This window comes from Euprymna scolopes, chromosome 7 (assembly GCF_053919585.1).
Source record: "Euprymna scolopes isolate OS-2025 chromosome 7, ASM5391958v1, whole genome shotgun sequence".
NCBI classification, from domain to species: domain Eukaryota; kingdom Metazoa; phylum Mollusca; class Cephalopoda; order Sepiida; family Sepiolidae; genus Euprymna; species Euprymna scolopes.
Genome location: NC_136488.1, coordinates 24026907 through 24046201, shown reverse-complemented (window position 1 = coordinate 24046201; position 19295 = coordinate 24026907). Strand labels below are relative to the sequence as shown.

The 19295-nt window shown below is 33.9% G+C and overlaps 1 protein-coding gene across 1 annotated transcript in view; it reads left to right on the top strand.

The window, feature by feature from the left end:
• LOC145279648 (apicoplast pyruvate carrier 1-like) overlaps window positions 1-17004 on the top strand; it is a 76328-nt gene extending 59324 nt beyond the window's left edge. The window contains exons 8-13 of the mRNA XM_080130878.1: window positions 355-411; window positions 3557-3683; window positions 6813-6935; window positions 10913-11122; window positions 13142-13241; window positions 16779-17004. Of these exons, the coding sequence (XP_079987004.1) occupies window positions 355-411; window positions 3557-3683; window positions 6813-6935; window positions 10913-11122; window positions 13142-13241; window positions 16779-16855 (694 nt within the window). The 3' untranslated portion in view covers window positions 16856-17004. The remainder of the gene's footprint in view (window positions 1-354; window positions 412-3556; window positions 3684-6812; window positions 6936-10912; window positions 11123-13141; window positions 13242-16778) is intronic.
• The last annotated feature ends 2291 nt before the right edge of the window (window positions 17005-19295 follow it).

Sequence of the window (19295 nt, the reverse complement as noted above, 5' to 3'; positions counted from 1 at the left end):
TATTCATCAGAAGAAAGTTTTATCTGGCTGAATAAACTTCATCTTTTGACAGCTAATTGGCTAATCGTTTTGGCATCTTTTGACTGCTTATGTAACCTGCCGGAAACTGCTGACGCAAACTTGCTGGAGATTAGGTCGTAAACTGGATACATGCTAATTTTGCATTGTTTTGTATAATATTATTTTTTTATGTTTTTTTTCTGTTTATTTGCATTTTTTATGCATAATCAGAATTCCATCCTTCATCTAAATTAATTGATTAAATTAATTATTTAATTATTTTTTTTTAATTATATTAACTTTTATTAACTTTATCTTAATTTTATTGTTATTTAACAAATATTTTTCTTTCAGATTTCAACAGAAAAATAAAGGAAATGTTAACTTGGAAAATGGCAGCGATAAAAATGGGTAAATATTTTGAAAATCGTACAATATGTTATATTTCTCTTTGGCTGTTAGTCTGTCCATTCCACTTTTTCTCCAAAACTACAGAGCCGATCTGACTGAAATTTTGTATGGCTTTTTGTTATGATAAGTTGCAACGAACCTAGTGTCATGGCATCTGTTCTATGCTTAGTTTTTTTTTTATTAATAGGGGTTAGTCACCACTATACCACATTTACTCTTACTTTTTCTCAAAAACGACAGGACCGATCTGACTGAAATTTTGTATGGACTTTTGTTATAATAAGATGCAGCGAACTAAGTATTATAGTATTAATTTGATGCGTAATTAAGGATTAATAAGGAAAAAAGTTTAATTCTGTAGTAGAAGTGCTGACTGATCTGTATTTTCTATGAATGCATTTCCTCTCGTGTTTTTCAACACATGCAGATTCTGAAATCGTCACCCTTTGTGGCTTAAGATACGATAGGAACATCTTTTTGAGCTAGTTGGAATACAAACCGAACTGTTTGAGGATGACTTTCAAGCTGTCCTTGAATCGTTTTCGTTGTTCTATAGTTTGTTTTCCTTTGGGCAGCTGACCCATAAAAGAGCCGTTTTGGGAGTCTTGAATCTGGAATTGGGCACATATAAACCCGACACTGTTGCAGTATGGTGTGTACTGACGGGAGGTTTGATATCTTATCTTGCCACTCAGTGTATCCTTGAATGCTTAAAAGTTCAACCATCATTCAAAAATAATGAACATATCTGTCATTCAATATATTACAATATAAATAAATACCAATGAGAGTCCAAAAAAGAGTCTTCAATTTAATAAGTCCCACTTTGTCGACTAAGCTCTAACCCCTGTCCCATCACCACAATGTTGCATCTCTGTGTCTGTTTTACATATATTTTAATGAAATGTGCTCTGATGAATTCGTTGTACTTGTGCTCCCTTGACGTACATATCCTGCGACAAACCTGCTTAGCAACAAAATCACTGTTGAGGTCCCTAGATGCCAGAAAGCTTTTTACTCCAATAGTTTCTTCCCTCGAACCTTGACTTTGGAATTCCCTTCCTTCTACCTGCATCCCTGACTGTACTGATATTCAGAAGTTTAAAATGTAACGTAAAGCAACATCTTGTTAATCTTTCCTAGGTTTGGTCTCAAATAGAATCCCCTTATGTCCAAGTGGCGATATGCCTTGTTAGGGGGTGAACGTGAGTAAAAAAAAATAAATAAATAAAAATAAAAAGATCAATACAAGTTAAAATAAATATAAATAAATAAGAACTAGTTTATACCCGCTCCTTGATTGATGTTCGTACAGTACCTGTTGATGCCAATTTCCATCTTTATCTTCTGTCACTTTATAGCTAATACAAAAAAAAATGTTTGTGACATTTCTTGGTTATATAATTTTGTCATGCAAATACTATGATTAATGTATTTTTTTATTTTTATTGGCAAAGATGTGAAAATTGTTTGTTTTGAATTTATGCCAAATAATCTTTATGTTTACTTTTTTCCACATTACTCCAAAAAATGGTCACATAGTTTTGAAAAATATTCATGTAATGTTTTTTTATGTTTTTATGTTATATAAATTTCTTTAAATTTATAAAACATGTGTAACATAGCGCAGACGGGCATGTGTAAATGCATGCAAAATGACGTCGCCGGTAGGGAAACAGAAAGACTTTAAAAAGGACGATCATGTTAGAGATGAGATCATGTTCGAGATTACGTCAGAGACGTGGAGCACGGAACGAAAGAACGTTCAAGATCACGTGAGAGGTATAGAGAATGTTCGGGATCGCATGGGTGATGTCACGGCCGTATCAATGAGGAAATAAATGTCGTTATTACAAAGAAAAAATAAGTTGAAAAAAAGTAAAATTATTTCAGATTTCAAATTATGCGAATCTACCAATGTAAGTCGAAAGCTCAAATAAAAATAAATCAACACAATTATTAATTTTGAATGTTTCCTGCGTCATTTATCTTAAGAATTGAGTAAAATAGTTAATAAAAGAATGCAATGGACATGAGTTGTCGGTTTCTATAAAGAATGTTTACTTGAATGATCTCAACAAGTAAATATTTTAATTTGCATATAAATGGGCTTTTACTTCACAAGTACACTGGATGACAAAGGAAAATGGCGAACTATTCACTTTTTCAGATTCCAATGTAGCAACATATTTTAATCTACATCGCATGAGAAAATGTCTGCTCAAACAATGATTTGTATTTTTTTTTTTATTCAATAATAACCAGACCTAGAAATATAGAAATAAAATGCATGTCTATATTTTATTAGTATGTAATATGCCACGTGAAAAGTATATATTCGTTTGAAGTAAATGAGTGGTCTTGGTTACAGTAATCGAGTAAAACTATCTAGTAAGTCGCCTTAATAAACGGTTGTTTATATAGTTGTAATTGATAATATGCTAATACTTGCGGCATATCTTTTGATGTCTCTTCCAGGCTTCTATACCTGTCCATATTTATTTACAACAGCCAACCATATTCTTGTATGAAAGAACCCGTATTCATATTCATTGCTTCAGTATGTAATGAAAACTCTCTCATAAAAGAAAAAACAGAACCTTTTTTATAAGAAAAGTAAAAGGATTTATTCAATTTCCTATACCGTTTAGTGTAATTCGAAGATATCTGGACAGTGTCCAACTGAAGAAAAAAAAACATGCAAAGCTCTTTGGGCTGTCGAAGGTCTGTAAGCAGTTATCTTCAGTCGAAGATAGCCAATATTTGAGCGTCCAGATTTTCAGGGTTCTCTTTACTGACCGGCCGTGATTGTCTAAAAGGGTTAAAGTAGTTCTTCAGGTGACAGATGAAAGCAATGCGCTCTGCAAGTTAATTGCTTAGTGTCTAACCAAATTGCCTAGTAGAAACATTTCTCCAAGAGAGAAAATTAATCTTTATTTATGATGACTACAGAAACATTCGTTAATCTTAAAGCGATTTGGAATTCTCAATTTTTTTTTTTTTTTATTTTGATTCAGGAATTTTGAGGGAAAATTCTGGAATATTTTTGAATTCTGGAATTTTTGGTATTGAGAATGAATTTTTGTTTCTTGTTCTTGCATATTTTCAGACTTTTTTTTCAGTAAATATCTTCTTTTTTTTCCAGAAGTTTAGAAGAATATGAATTCTACCTGACTCCACGTGAAGTGTTAAAAACTCGACAGTTCTATATACTTTGGTTCATTCTTTTCTTCCTTGACCAAAGCATCGAATTTATCTGCACACTTTATAAGGTAAAATGCAATTTTAAGTTATTCGTACATTTTTATTTTTTCATTTATTTTTGTTTAGCTATGTGAGAAGGCACTTAAGTAATAGAATGTTCAACAGATCTTATTCATGCAGACACAACAAAACCATATAGCAGAGAAAGAGATACTCAATCTCTTTTCCAAAAGTTTTAGTTTAGATAAATTAAAATTAGAAAAGTTTAGATAAATTAGATTTTGTGTATTTCTGGAGAATCAGTGTTTAAATTAAAAATCTGGCTACTGATACAACTTTTAGACCAGACAAAACTGACTTTTCATTCGTTTTTTTTTGGGGGGGGTTACTGTTTGCATAAACATTCACGGATGCTGAATTTTTTGTCTCCACATAAATCCAAGTAAATATTTACCCAGAAGCCCCCGGTTGGTCCCGCATTCTTGCTTGTTTTGCTTGCTTCCCACATCCTTTTGACGTGGTTCGTTGTTGGTTTCGTCATGGGGTTTACAAAATGCATACTTATGATTTACTATCAGGTGGTTAGTGGAATCCTTCTCCTCCTACTTTGTTATAGGCCCACCCAACAGTTGAATATGTGGCTGTCGTCCCCGGCAGAATATATTTGTTTATTATTGAAAGGAGGGTTTTGGCGTTGCGATTTGGTACGGTCACCAAAAAACTCTCCTTGTCGGTGATGTAAATAAAAAATAAAAAGTCGATTTAACATTTCAACATTTGAACAACGCTCGGCTGGAACCGATGATTGCCAGTCTCGCCCGACCCATGTTTGATGGGAATTCCCGAGAATCTGGGTCAAGTTATGCAAGAGTAACTAAATCACAAGTCAGAAATTCGTGAATAATTCAAATAAAATCCAAAATGAGAAGTCTGTAGAAATTCAAGTTATAAAGAGAAAAATATTGCCACAAATAGAACTTCCTTGGCAAGAAAAATCAAATGTAGATAATTCAGTTATGTTGATTTAAAAATGAATAAAAATAATTATGAACAAGTATAGGAGATAAAATAAAAAAAGCAAAGAATATGAAAATATAGGAGAAAAAAAGGAAAAAGGGGCAAATAAAACTAAGGTCAAAATCTGTTTTGAACCTGGAAGGGTCCGGAAGAAAGATGCAACTTGATATTAAGTTGAAACGAAATATATTAAAAAGAAAAACAAATACAACAAATTGAAATAGTGCGTATACATTAGACTGACTGCCAACTATGCGTGATTTGTGCATCAGAATTGTAAATAAGAGAATTTCCAACAGGAAAAAAGTTTTTATCAGGAAAGTTTCAAAAGTTTTTAAATTTGTTAGAAATACAATGTTTGAAGAAATAATTTTAAAATAGTACAGAGGTTTGGTTTGGTTGTTTTTGTTTTACGGCATATCAACCCTTTTCAGGTTATTTAATGCCGAATCCAAAAGTTTTTAAGAAAATTTTTTTAATAGAATATATTTGTTGTTTTCAACTCGGTTTCTATTTAACTCATAGTTGGGACCCTAACAGGTACTACCACTCCGGGGTCAGAGTGGACCTGGGAGCAATGGCAATTAAATGGTGGCTCCGCAATCCTCAAAGCCTGCAAGCTAGGGCCTCACCATCGGATATAGTTTAAGGTCATATCTAGGACCATAGTGGAGAGAAAGTTGAACAATGAACTACATGAATCCAAATAATAAGAAGAAGAAGAATAAGGATCAACAAATATTCCATGGCAATGAATTTAGTTGATTAAATAAATTGCAAATCAGAAATTCGTAAATAATGACGTGAATAATTCCATTAATATCTGAATCCAGAAATCTTTCTATGAACTTCTGGATTCTAAATTTTATTTTTCATCATTTCAATGTCTTTTATTAATGTTCTATCTATAATATCGATCATCAATTTATCAAGATATGATTTAATATAAAATATTTACATTTATATTATTCAATAATATATATACAAGCAAGGAAGTCCGACGTTGCCCGGGATTGAATAAGGCTCAACAAATGTTCCATGCTAACATATTTTTATTGTCATTGAAATCGGTTGAAAGGCCCATTTTTTTTTTTCAATCAAATCGATTAATTGCCTTCTCTTTTTGAGGAACCCACTGCAGGAAGCTTCACATGTCTCCCGCAGTGACTTAGTCCACAATAGATTGTAATCTAGATTGCACAGTAGAGAACCCACTGTTGATTTTATGAAATTATTTTTATATAATGGCTTGAATTAAAGTTTAAAAGGCTAAAATCAAGTATCATGTTTTAATTGTACTTTAAGCAAAAACATTTATTTTGAACACGTCCCTGTTTTATCAAAGAATCAATCTTGATTTCATAAAATTATTTAATCTTAAACTATATCCGATGGTGAGACCCCAGCTCGTGGGCTTTGGGGAATGTGGAGCCATTCCTTAATTGTCATTGCTCCTAGGTTCATTCTGATCCGGAGTGGTAGTATCTGTTAGGGTCCCAACTAGGGGTTAAATAAAACCGACTTGAAAAAATATTCTATTAAAATAATTTTCTTCAAAATCACTGGAGTCGGCATTAAATAATCCGAAAAGGGTTGATATGCCATAAAAAAACAAAAAAAAAACAATCAAACCAACTAACATAATGGCTTGAATTAAAGTTTAAAATACAAAAGTCAGATATGATGGTTTAGTTATACTCATAACATTCATTTCATACGTACCCTTGTCTTATTAAAGAACCTACTGTTGCTTTATTCACTGGGCCCACCTGCTTGTTTGGTAATAGAACTTCTAAAATGCACTTGTGATGTTAAGTTGTATAAGAGGGTTTATTTGGGTGAAAATCAGACTTTCTTTCTTTAATCGGGTGTGTTTTGATTATCAATTTCCAATACTTATCGGAGGCATTCAGACGCAAAACAATTTACATAAGAACACTCCCAGATACATCAAGTATATTTGTGTGAAATTTAAAAGAAATCGTTTCGGAGTCCATAGGGAATGAACACACACACACAAGTGACTTTTATATAATAGAAGAGATATATGTTGTGTTCCTTGTTAGTTTGAGCCATGATAAATCCAAATACAAAAGGATATATCACATTTATTACTTACCTTAACCATCCTATGCTTTCCTTCATTAAAAGATTAACTGTTTTGTAACTTTTTTTCTTAGGCTTATGGTCAAACTTTTATAAAGAATGACCATTTCTTATCAATGACAGGAGCATTTTCAAGTATAGCAAATGCCAGTGGACGATTGCTCTGGGGTCTCATTGGTGACAGATATCATTTTAAGGTAGGTCATAATCCTGGTTCATAATTAAAACAGTGAGTCCTCAAATTGAGAACTTTAGATGTTTGGGTTTTGCTTCCGATCCAAGAAACGGTTGGGTTACTAGTCAAGCTGGCTCCATATTAAAAACCTAAAACTAATATAAAACCGGCATTTTACTAAAGACTCGGATTGAACTATCTTTCAGATATTTTGATCAGGATTTCAAGAATGTTTTATTATAATGAGCCCATCTTGGGCCAGGTATTTCAGCTATTAAAAACTAGAGTAAGTTTAAATTTTAGCAATAAATACTATTTATATATATATATATATATATCAAAACAATTTTGAAGCCTAATGCTTCTCATCAGAAGAGTAGAGAAGATGCTAGGTTACATAGTGGGGATGCGGCGTCTAGCATTGGATTCGTTAGGAACAAAATAGATCAAATAAAATCATAACTGATGTTGGGGGGAGTTCGAATTCTAAATAAAGGAGGAGCGTATTATATATAGTGTAATGCAGAAAGGTGTATAGGGTCTTTATCATAGTCTTAAATGTATGTAGTATATGTTTTAGGGTTAAAGTTGGGGTATAGCGTTGATGGGTGGTGATTCTATTTTAATGGCGTGTAAGGTGTCTGTTATTTATGCAGAAACATTCTTTTATAGATACAACCGAGATGACAACAGCACTATGAATTAGTGTATAATTTTGGGAGGGATATTATGGTGATGATTTAAGGCGAAAGGGGTGGGTCTGGTGGGTAGTTTTAAGGCTATAATTCTGGATTTAAGAGTATAATATATACTAGGTAATATGTGGCAATATTTCTGTTTTCTTTTTTATAAGGCAAAGGTAGAGAGATAGAGTAGCTAATTCTTTGGAGGTGTCTAACAGGACAAAGTAGATTTTTGAACCTTGCCTTTATCTGTACCCCTTAATTTTATTCACGTTTTAGTTATTATTATTATTATGATTATGATTATTATTATAATTATTGTTAATATTATTATTATTATTATAATTATTATTATTATTATTATTATTATTATTATTATAATTATTATCGTCATTGCTATTATTATCGTTACTATCATCATCATTATTATTGTCATTATCATCGTCATTATTATTATTGTTATTATTAATATTATTACTGTTAATAGTTCATTTCCCCCTATTACTCCACCGCATCAATCATCCACATCTATGTTACTTAGCATTTTCTCTACTCTTCTGATGAGAAGCATTAGACTTCGAAATGCCTTGGCATAAAGAGTCCCTTCTATCCCCCAACTAATCGTTTGTATTCCCTTATTGAATAAATGAACCAATCTATATTTACCAATATATAGTTTTTGTGACTTCATTTCCTTTTCCTATTTGTTCTCCTAAAGAAGCTCCAAGGATACTTGTTGAGCTTTATATTGTCCAGATAAGTCTCCTCTTATAGAATTGAGCTCACTCTTTTCCTCTAACGCACTAAGCTATATATATATATATATATATATATATATATATATATATATATATATATATATATATATATAGCCGAATGGATACGGTTTCTGCTAATCGAGCCAGAGATGTCTTGTGTCGCGGGTTCGAATCGTTCGGCTGGTGTTAATCGTGACACCCTGCACTGAAGAATCCCGAAAGGATGAAACACTAGTGTCTGTAGGTATTTAATTATTATAGTAAAAAAAATAATTATATATATATATATATATATATATATATATATATATGTGTGTGTGGAATAATCGTGTTGACACACCGGTTCTTGTCCGATCACCGAAGTTAAGCAATGTTGAGCCTGGTTAGTACCAGATGGGTGACCATTTGGGAATTCTAGGTGCTGTATGTACTCTCCGCTTATCTCGGCATTTGTTTCCAGTCGTCTTGTACATACATTTCACTTGCCACTGGTATTTAACAATGTGGATTCAGGAGAGGTGTGGTTGGAGATTGCGCACCTCCTACCATAAAAATTTAATGTGCAAGCAACCCTTCATGAGTATCCATAGTCTGTCCAAGACTGAAGGAGTCTGCTTATATATATATATATATATATATATATATATATATATATATATATATATATATATATATATATATATATATATATATAATTGGTTTTGGAATTGTAAGTTCAATATCCTTTTTTCTGCCTCAATATCTAATTTTTTTTATTTTATATGTAAAAACTTTTTAGCAAATAAAGTGCAAACCAATAATAACATTTGCTAGTATTTTTCCTCTGAGGAGATGAATAAGCATCAAAAACTCATGGGTTAAGGAAATAGATTTATTAAACCGTATTCTTTGTTTGCAAACAATAAAACTTCTATATTTGAAAATTAACTTTTTCAAATCATAAAGTTTAAATACCTAAATTATGATTGATATATATATATATATATATATATATATAGATATATATATATATATATAGATATATATATATATATATATATATATATAGATATATATATATATATAGATATATATATAGATATATATATATATATAGATAGATATATATATATATAGATATAGATATAGATGTTGGGTTGGCTTCTAACAGCCTTATAACTCTTCTTATTTTGTCCTTTAGAGCGATGTTTTCGATGTTTCTGACAAAAAGAAAAGAATTTCTTTTTCTGGGTTGGAAGCTATCCCTTTAACATTTATCATTGGCAAGTTTTTAACCTTAAAGTAGTATTTTTTTAGCTTCTTACATAAAGTGGCTTTATGCCTTGTCTGGAGTGATTTCTATAAAACTAAAAAAAAATGGTTTGCTTTTGTTGAGTTTATAAAATTGACGAACCACACTCGACTGTAAGATTCTGAACTCAACAACTAATACTCTCCGGAATGCAACATAATCCCAAGTTTTAGATCTACCTAACATTGTGTGATTGTAAAAGCTCTTCTAACCAAGCAAAATGTCTTCAACAACATGATTACTGTAGGTTGATTAATTGCCTGTGATACGTCCGATAGTGATTTTGTTGTTGTTGAGCTGATATACGTATGTTCAGTATCAGGAGATCTACCTTCCTAAGCTTTACTTTTTCTTTGATTTTACCGCTAAACGCCTAAAGTGCCCTTACCAGAGAATTCTAGCCTTCCTTTATAGAAGCACCTGGCAGAATAGACTTGTTAAGAATTATCATATCTGTGATCAGGAGATTGATGAAAAGTATAGAAAAAGCTTACCAGTACAATACCACTGCATTTATTTATTTTTTTTTTTTTTGTAAGCCAGAGTGCCCTAATGCTAGTGCATTGGCTTTTCTACTTAAAAACCTGACCTTGTTTCTTAACACAGAGAGATAAATAGAATAAGCTTCCTAATTAGACTATGTTGTATATTCAAATCATACAAAGCAATTAACAATTTGTCAGCACACACACTCCCATATCAAAAACGGTGGGTATTTTGCACGATTTGAATTGTTTAGTATTTTGCACGATTTGAATTGTTTAGTATGTAAATATTTTGAGTCACCTTCCTATGTATGAGCAATGTGCCTGCATTGTATTTTCAAATTTTTATTTGTATTTTTTGGATTATTCAGACTACAGTTCTTATTTTGAATGTTATTCTTACATTTCAATTGATGTAACTTCTGACCTTCTTCATGTGTATCTTGTCGAACTCAAAACTTTTTTTGTCAAACTCAGAAATCTGTACAGAATTCTGCACAGAACATTTTATTTACTGCATAAGGTTTTGTATGCTTTTGTTCTGTCAGCCATGAGCTGGTAGAAGTCATAAGTAATTCACAATTGTATTGTTAGTATTGCCTGCAATAAAGATTGAACCTTCAACATCCAGAAGTATCACTTAGAACTGAATTTTACTTAGCACTTCATTTATGATGCGAGAGTGTTGTGAGAATATTGGTCTGAATCATCAAAATTATTAATCTAATTATTGATACTTATCTCAAAAATTCAGAAACGTATTTTTGTTTTTTTACTTGCAGAGAGTCATGCTCAGTCTGTTGATAATCTTAACGCTTCTCCTAAGCACAATATGTTTGAGTGAAAAAGGAGGAAAGTACATGTATGGTATATGGATCTTCATGATTTTCTTGACATTTTCTGGAACGTTTGTTCTTTTGCCTGCAATTACACAGAAGACATTCGGTGCTAAGCACTACTTAACAAACTATGGTCTGCTGTTCACATCACATGTAAGTAAAAACATAAAATGTTTTCTTTGTTTTGTGGTGACGAGTTGACTTTTTCGGGTTTTTTTTTTTTTTTTTTTTTTTTTTTTAGATTTTATTTTGTAAAAAAATCGAACCAGAAAAGACGTTTGTATAAAATGGAGATAAAGTCGACTTTTAAATTAAAACAATTTTATTAAGTTGTCTTCGTTAACATGTAAATGAAAAAGGGAAATAAAAGAGAATGGTCTTAGTAAAAGAATATATCCATGAATATGAACGAGGATAAAAAGTTAGAGAGTCCATGTGCTGGTGTTTATTTTATTTGTTTTGTGGTGGCGGATTGATTTCTTGTTTTTTTTTTTTTTGGGGGGGGGGGTATTTTGTTATGGATTAGCAATTAGATGATTAAAAAACAGGTTCATCCTATACGTTGATAAGCATCGTTTCGTTAAGATGGAACCTATCCGACGAGAGGGGACAAAAATGGATGGTCACGTTCAATGTCGCCAAGACTAAACTAGTTTCATTCAATAATTACAAGAAACCTTCTCTGCCACCTATAGCAATGGCCAACGACTCTTTATCTGAGAGTACATCTTTCAAACTCCTTGGCCTAACGTTCACAGGAAACATGAGTTGGAACAATTACATTGAAGGCATTGCCAGGGCCGCTGCAAAGAAGGATGGCTCTCTCTACCGTGCTAGAAAGCTACTAACACCCGAAAGTATCCTGTACCTTTATAAGGCCACCATTCGCCCATGTATGGAGTATTGCTGTCATATTTGGGCTGGTGCATCTGCTACTAGTCTCTCACTCCTAGACAAGGTTCAAAAGAGAGTCGCAAATCTGATAGGCATCTAAGCTTCAGCCTCTGTCCCAATGACGAAGCGTTGCATCCCTCTGCCTGTTCTACAAGTATTTTAATGGTGAATGCTCAGACGAACTGCAAGCACTTGTGCCCCCACGACGTGAACACCCTTGACAAACTCGACAGGCTGCTAAATCACACCCCCACACTATAGAGATCCCTAGATGTAAAAGATCTTTCTACTACAGTAGTTTCTTCCCCAGAACCGCTAGACTTTGGAATTCCATTCCAGGTCCCTTCTTCCCCAACTGTACTGACGTGCAGAAGTTCAAGTGAAATGTGAACTGACATCTTGCTGCCAAAATCCCTACATAGTACCTCAGTAGCTGTTGCCCCTGATTGTAGCCCCTACACCAAAGTGGCAATGTGCCTTGTTTGGGGTGAAAATGTAATAAAAAAAAAAAAAAAAAAGAAGTCTGTTCTGACGAGAAGGTATTGTCCCTTTCAATATCTTTCAATCTGTATATGTCTTGTAAACAGTCCTTTTAATGTTATATACTCATTGACATAACCACTAGATGATCAATATACAAATATACATAGTTATGTATACACACACAAACCCATACATACTTACCGACGTTTGAAAACACGCCTTATATAATATTCAGATCATAACTTCACAAATTTTTATCAGTGGGATTATCTCAAAGATGTGTATCAAGAAATCTCGAGATTATTCTTGAACTGACGAGCGTCATCACAGTCAAAAGCAGGATGGTGCCAAGTGAGGAGAGTATCAGAGTTATTGACAATTTTGTACGTTATATTCACATTTTCATATCTAGAACTTATTGAACAGTGATAAAACAAAGGTTGTTGAGCATTCACAGCTGAAACTTGGTGGACAAGTCATTAACAGGCTGAAGTTTATTCATACCAAATATGATTGAGTTGAAGAAAGGGTTAGGGATGCTGAACAAGAGTCTTCATTGTTTTAGGAAAATCTGGGAGAGATTGGTTTGCTGGGTCCAAAGTGGAATTGGAGAAAACCGTCAGACAAGCAGGTTTGCCTTTTCGGTTGCCGTTCAAATAACTTAAAGGTTGTTGGATAGTGGGGGAATTGTTGATTGCCCATTATTTACTATACTGTTATAAATTTTCTAGATATCATGAGCTTCTAATTTTGGTGATTCATGAGTCTTCATCATGGTTTTATTTTCTCACCTAGATCCTCAATGGATCCTTGGGATCATATATGACAATTGAGCTGAAGGAAATTCTTGGATGGAATGGAATGTTCTTCCTTTCAGCTGGAATATCATCTATTTGTGAGTATTTAACAACTTCAACTCCTTCAGTAGATTTCTCCACAACTTCAGTTTGTTTTTATTCTTATGCAGCTCTCTTGAGAAGGATGAGGCCAAATCCTGTTTAGTTACCATAAACTATAAATGTCTTACTTTTCAATTTTGGTCCAATTTTGAATTTGAATACTCTGATAGTTATAAATCTATTTCATAAATGCTTTAATTATAAATGGTCCAATTTGCGACCTAGATTTATAACAATTGAAATATCTATATCATAAATGCCTTTTGGACTTGGGTATTCTAATTCCCATAACGTCTTAGAATTTTGACCCATTTCACTAACAAATTAGTTTTTTTATTATTCCATTTAACTTTTCATCAGCTACATTTTGACATTGGCTCGACAACTTACACAAAAATAACAAAATATTATATTTAATACCATTGCAAACTATCGAATAAAACTATGATGAGTTCAAATCCTAGCAGATCTATTCTGGTTAATTACACGCAAGTAATATTGAGAAAGGTGTGAACTCACAATTTATACTTCCCTCTCCTGCTATGGGTAAAATAGAAAGTTATGTTAATGTCGTAAAACATAGAAACCAAACAAATCAACCAAAATATGAGATTCATTACTTTCTGGCTTTTAACAAGTGAACTGTCTTAGCAAAGAAATCTCTTGAAATAATCCGAGAAGCAGAAAGCTGTCCATGATTGTATCCCTTTTCATTTCTATGCAGCAGTTTTATTTTCTTGTTATTTGCTGCTGAATCCAATGTTGAATAGCCTTGTGCTATACTAGTCATTTAGCATAATAGTCAGAATGTTTGCTAATGAGCTGGAAGCCTGGAGTTCAATTCTTGGTTGAGTCTTATCAAAGACTCCAAAAAATTGTACTTCTTCTTTGTGTCTCTTTGAATCATGGGGTCATACAACAGTTTCCCACTTTTTTATGCAGTCCTTTCCATTAGTGTTGTATTTTGGAAGATATTTCAAGATATTTAATGCTATTCCCTCCACATTTGCAGATGGTTGAATTAATATTGTAGTCCTGCCTGGTCATAGCAACTTTTGATTGCCCCATTCCTGTCCTCAAACAGTTGAGCTTTTTTCACCTACATAATAACATTACACGTCTCAGTTGTTTTTGTGAATATCTATTTACTGTTATATAAAAGTCACTTTGTGTGTGTGTGTGTGTGTGTGTGTGTGTGTGTGTGTGTGTGTGTGTGTGTGTGTGAGTTCCTCACAGGTTCCGAAACTGCTGAACTTATCTTTTTGTAAATTTTACACAAAGCTAATTTATATATCTTGCAGTGTTCTTAGATCTGTTTTGTACAGAAATTCATCTGATAAGTATAAACAATCGAAAAAATCTGATCTTAAAAATATTCTTTTATAGATAAAAAGGAATTTTTATATAAGAATATTTTACACTACACTTGGCCGGTGTAACATAAAAAAGAATTTTTACATCGGATTATTTTATCTATAGGAGAAAGACTATTCTTAAGATTGGCAAGCCAAATATCAGGTGACATGATATTGTAAACAAACGCAAACAAAATTTGGTGAACGACATTATCATTATTATTTTTTCTTATTTTATTTTTTTTTTTTGGCGAATTAGTCCACTGAGTAAATTATTCCTTGTAATATATAATATTCAATAGAAGATTGATTCTATAATAATACATGCACAATCTGTATAAGCATATTTTACAGCCGGTCAATGCCAGGCGTCCAGCTAATCTATAAATATAAAAGCGAAAATGTATGTATGTATGTATGTTCGCTTTTTGTGTATGTCCAAGAAGCGGTCGGTCGGCTCACAACTTCTTAAAACTTTTATATCACATATAAATCATAATATCTACGAGTTAACAATGGAGGTCGCCTGTCTATTCAATTTGTTCGACTTTGAAAAGATAAATATTCAACATTTTTCGCTCGCCGCATGTGGATTAGGCTTTTTCGTATAATAAAAGTGACACTAATTTTGGCGGCATTTTTATCCGGTCGCGATCGCCGGAAATGTCTGAAAGCAATCAGCTTTGATCAATGTGGAAATTTTCCTTATATCAGACAGTTGCTATTCAATTTGGACAATCCCCTTGTTATGGGGAGCTGGTTCCCCCCCCCCCCAATATCTTGGAAAATAAAAATAAAAAAGTGTTTCCGCAGTAAATAAAATACTGTCCCGCAGTCAAAGTTGACCTCATTAAGTCATTAAAACGTGCACCTGCCAATTCTAAGTAGTTAAATAAATTCAAACGTGTTTCTGTTATTATTTTGAGTTGACCCAATTGTTAACGTTGCACGTTTTTTTTTTCACACTTTAATTTCCAACTTTGCCTCAAGGATTCGGGTTCGATCCTCATACTTACCTACCAAAATTTTTTTTTATTTTACCCCCCCCCCGACACAAACACCCGGGTGTTTTGATTAACTTATGTGGGGCGTTCAATAAGTAATGTTCCTGACACACTTCTCATGGCACAGTTATTAGTCTTTCTCTAAACAGGAACAATTCATTTCTTCCATTATTTAATGCAGCTCTGGAAACCGTTTTTGTAGAACACCTCGTTGATCTTCCAACCACGATGTGACATTAGAACTGCATCACCTGGAAAACACTTTCCTTTTAAAAACAACTTCATGGGTGGGAAGGGGTGAAAGTCAGAGGGCACAAGACCAGAAGAGTAGGAAGGATTGGGGAGGATCTCATAGCCACATGCCTATACATGCCAAACATGGATGTTGCGGATCAGAACATTGTTTTGCAGGAGAAAGATGCTTTTGCTGATCTTGCTCTGCCTTTTGATTTTGATAGCTTCTCTTAATTTCTTTAAAATGAAGCATAATAAGTCCTTGTAATTGTGGTACACATTGCTAGGAAATTTGTCATCACTGCTTCGTCCTGGTCCCAGAAGACTGTGAGCATGACCTTGCCAGCAGAGGGCCACATTGTTGTCTTCTTTGGAGGCGATAAGTAAATAAAACACTAAGTATTTTTCTATAAATAAGTTGTTTTAACAACGAAACTCTCAGAAAAAAAATGAAAAAAATTACTTTAATCATTTACAAGAGTCGTTTCAAAAGTAAAACCTCCTATTTTTTTTAACTCCAAAAGTTGAAGAGATATGGAGACGAGACTGGTACCATTAAAAAACACACACACAAAAAAACGGCCTTTTGTGTTCCAGAATTTATTTTTCTACATAGGCACCACCATTTTCAATCCACTTTTGTCAAGAATTCAAGGATGCATCCCTGCTTCTGACGCATTTCCAAGACAGGGGTTGCTTTCTTAGAGTTTCACATCGTCAATATCTGCAACAGCGAAATGAAACGTTCAGATCATGAATGCATAAGTTCAGTCATCATAGCAATGCAATTTACGATCCCCTCTGATCCATTTGAGCGGAATAAAAAAATAGGAGGCATTGTTTTTGGAACACACCTTGTAATAAAAAAGTATATGATTATTTGTTTTTTTTTTAATTTTCGAATTAAAATTAAGAATTTTTATTTTCTTTCTTTTTGTAGGTGCCATATTCACCTGCTTTTTCACAGAACTAAACACATCTTCCAGAAGGACGAGGTTTCAAAATCCAAAGCAGTGAACTCCACCCGATCTTCTTTGCATAGAAGATTATTTTAAAATTATTACATGCAGTGTAATAATTAATTTCCAACAATCTGTGATATCTAAACAAATCATTCTCATGTTTTTTTTATATTGTACTTTGTTTTTTAAAGATTAAGGAACTCCTTCTTTTTGTGTTAACACTTTTTCTTTTTCTTTTTTTTTTTTTGCAAGCTACATCTAGGGGTCCTTTTTAGGACTGATGTTGCTTCACTTTCAGTACTGCTATTGAGATTTAATTACTGCTTGGTTTACCAGGTTGATTTTTTCTGAATAGATACAATTGTTTTGTCCCCAACCTTAACGACTGCCTATAAATATGAATTCTGAATCATGACGAAATAATTGTTTCTCTTTACCTCCAAGATGACTGCCTATGTCTAACCTGCATGCAAAATAGGAGAAAAGAAGGGAAAAATTTTATTCCTTTCTCCCAAGCTAAAACAATACTTGAAACTCTAAATCCTAATGAAACTTTACTGTATTCTGTAAGTTAATAACCCCGACCCTTGAAAGCTAACAATCTGCTCCCCACCTCTAGCTGCCACTAAAACCCTACATTATACGTACATTTTAGCCTCAAGCTCCTAACTTTCACATGCTAACCGCCTAACAGTCATCACTAAACATCTATAAATTTCTACCTCTGACATGCATTAGAGTTCATTCCTATCCAGTTTGGTACTTTCCAGCCAAAGTATGCATTCGGATGCAAAGCGATCTTCATTACATAACAATTGCCTCTTCCTAGATGGTTTTGCAACGAACAATACTAAACCAAATCTGATACTCCCTGTTAAGCAAAATGCTCGATGACTCTTAAATGAAAACTGAAATTATCTCCCTTCAATAGTAGAAACACTAACACAACTTCTATCTATCTGCATCTACTGAAAACTTGCCCTAATATCTATTTACTTAATTATACATACGGAATACGCCATGACTTAAAATGTACCTCCAGTTATACCCTTACTGTACTGCACCTATATCTTAACCTTCGTAAATCTAAATATACAGTGACTGGGTAAAATTCTTAGCTCAATTCCTAATACCTACTCACACTATAACGTTATTCTGTATCTAAACTAACATAAAGCTAAAAAAGTGGAAAAACCTAAAGGTAAAAGTCTTAATCCGCACTAACGCCTTTCTAACAAGCCTGCTTATATAACTGCTTCCACTGCATGTCCCTAAATCACTTTGAGGAGTGTAACTATTCATTAGATATATAACCTCTACAAACTAACCCTGTAACATTAACTAACCATGCGGGGTCGCAGAAATATCTGGATTAGGACCCAGGCATGGAGAAAACCTTCTCAGGGCTGATGGACCCAGTAGATCTTCCCAGATCACCCGTCTAGGAGGAGGAAAACTCTGAAACTAAACCAAAGGGGAGGGAGGCCTCTCCAGTCTTGGACGGCAACCTTCCTAGAGCTGGTGACTCAAACAAATACACTGGTCTGCAAACCTAAATTGCTTAAGGAGTAGATAGGCTCTGTCTATCGCCGGCTTCCATACTCCTTCTTTGCTTATTAGTCAGGCGCAGAGACACTATCACGAGTGAATCGACAAAACACTTAGTGGTAGATCTTGTTTCTTGTCTAGGGCATTGAATGCCGTTCTCCCACTCCCGACACATCCCCCCCCTCAAAACTGGGCACTTGGGAGTGCTTGAGTACCACACATGCCTATGCAATTAGATTGGGGTGACCTTCTTCTGATGGATTGAGGGTACCGGATCGACAGTTCCTGGCTGCTGTTTCCGACTGGTAGTACAGGGGCCCTAACTCTTTGGTAGCACTTAAAGTACCATCAACAGTTGTATAATATCGGGATGTTTGTAGTGCCATGTCGCGCATGGAAAGGAACCCTGCACTCATCCCCAATAGGCTTTCCTAAGGCCACAGTCCTAGTTGAAGAAAGGTCAGCTAATGGTCTACTTGTGTTGCATGTCTGATACCCTGCATAACCTCTTGTTCAGCTCCCTCTTACCTAACTGAAACTCTTTAAAAACATGACAGTATAATCAAAAAATAAGCTTAAACCAGGCCTAGGGACAAACAAATCCAACTTGCCTCCTCCCTTGAGGCTTGCATTCACTAACATCTGTGGGCTTAGAACTAATTTAGATGATGTTGAAGCATTTCTCCTAACAAACACCCCGGATATCTTAGCACTAAGTGAGACTAACCTATACTCCTCAATCCCCTCTAACTACTTTAACATGCCTAGCTATCTCCCACTCTGCCGTAAGGACTCTGACAGACATATGCACAGACTTGGAGTCTACATTCGTAACACCCTCCCTCTGACTAGAGAAACAAACCTAGCAACGGATGATCAAGCCTTTATGTGCTTTAGACTAAACATACAACATAACATTACCTACTTTTATTTTCTCTTCCGCTCTC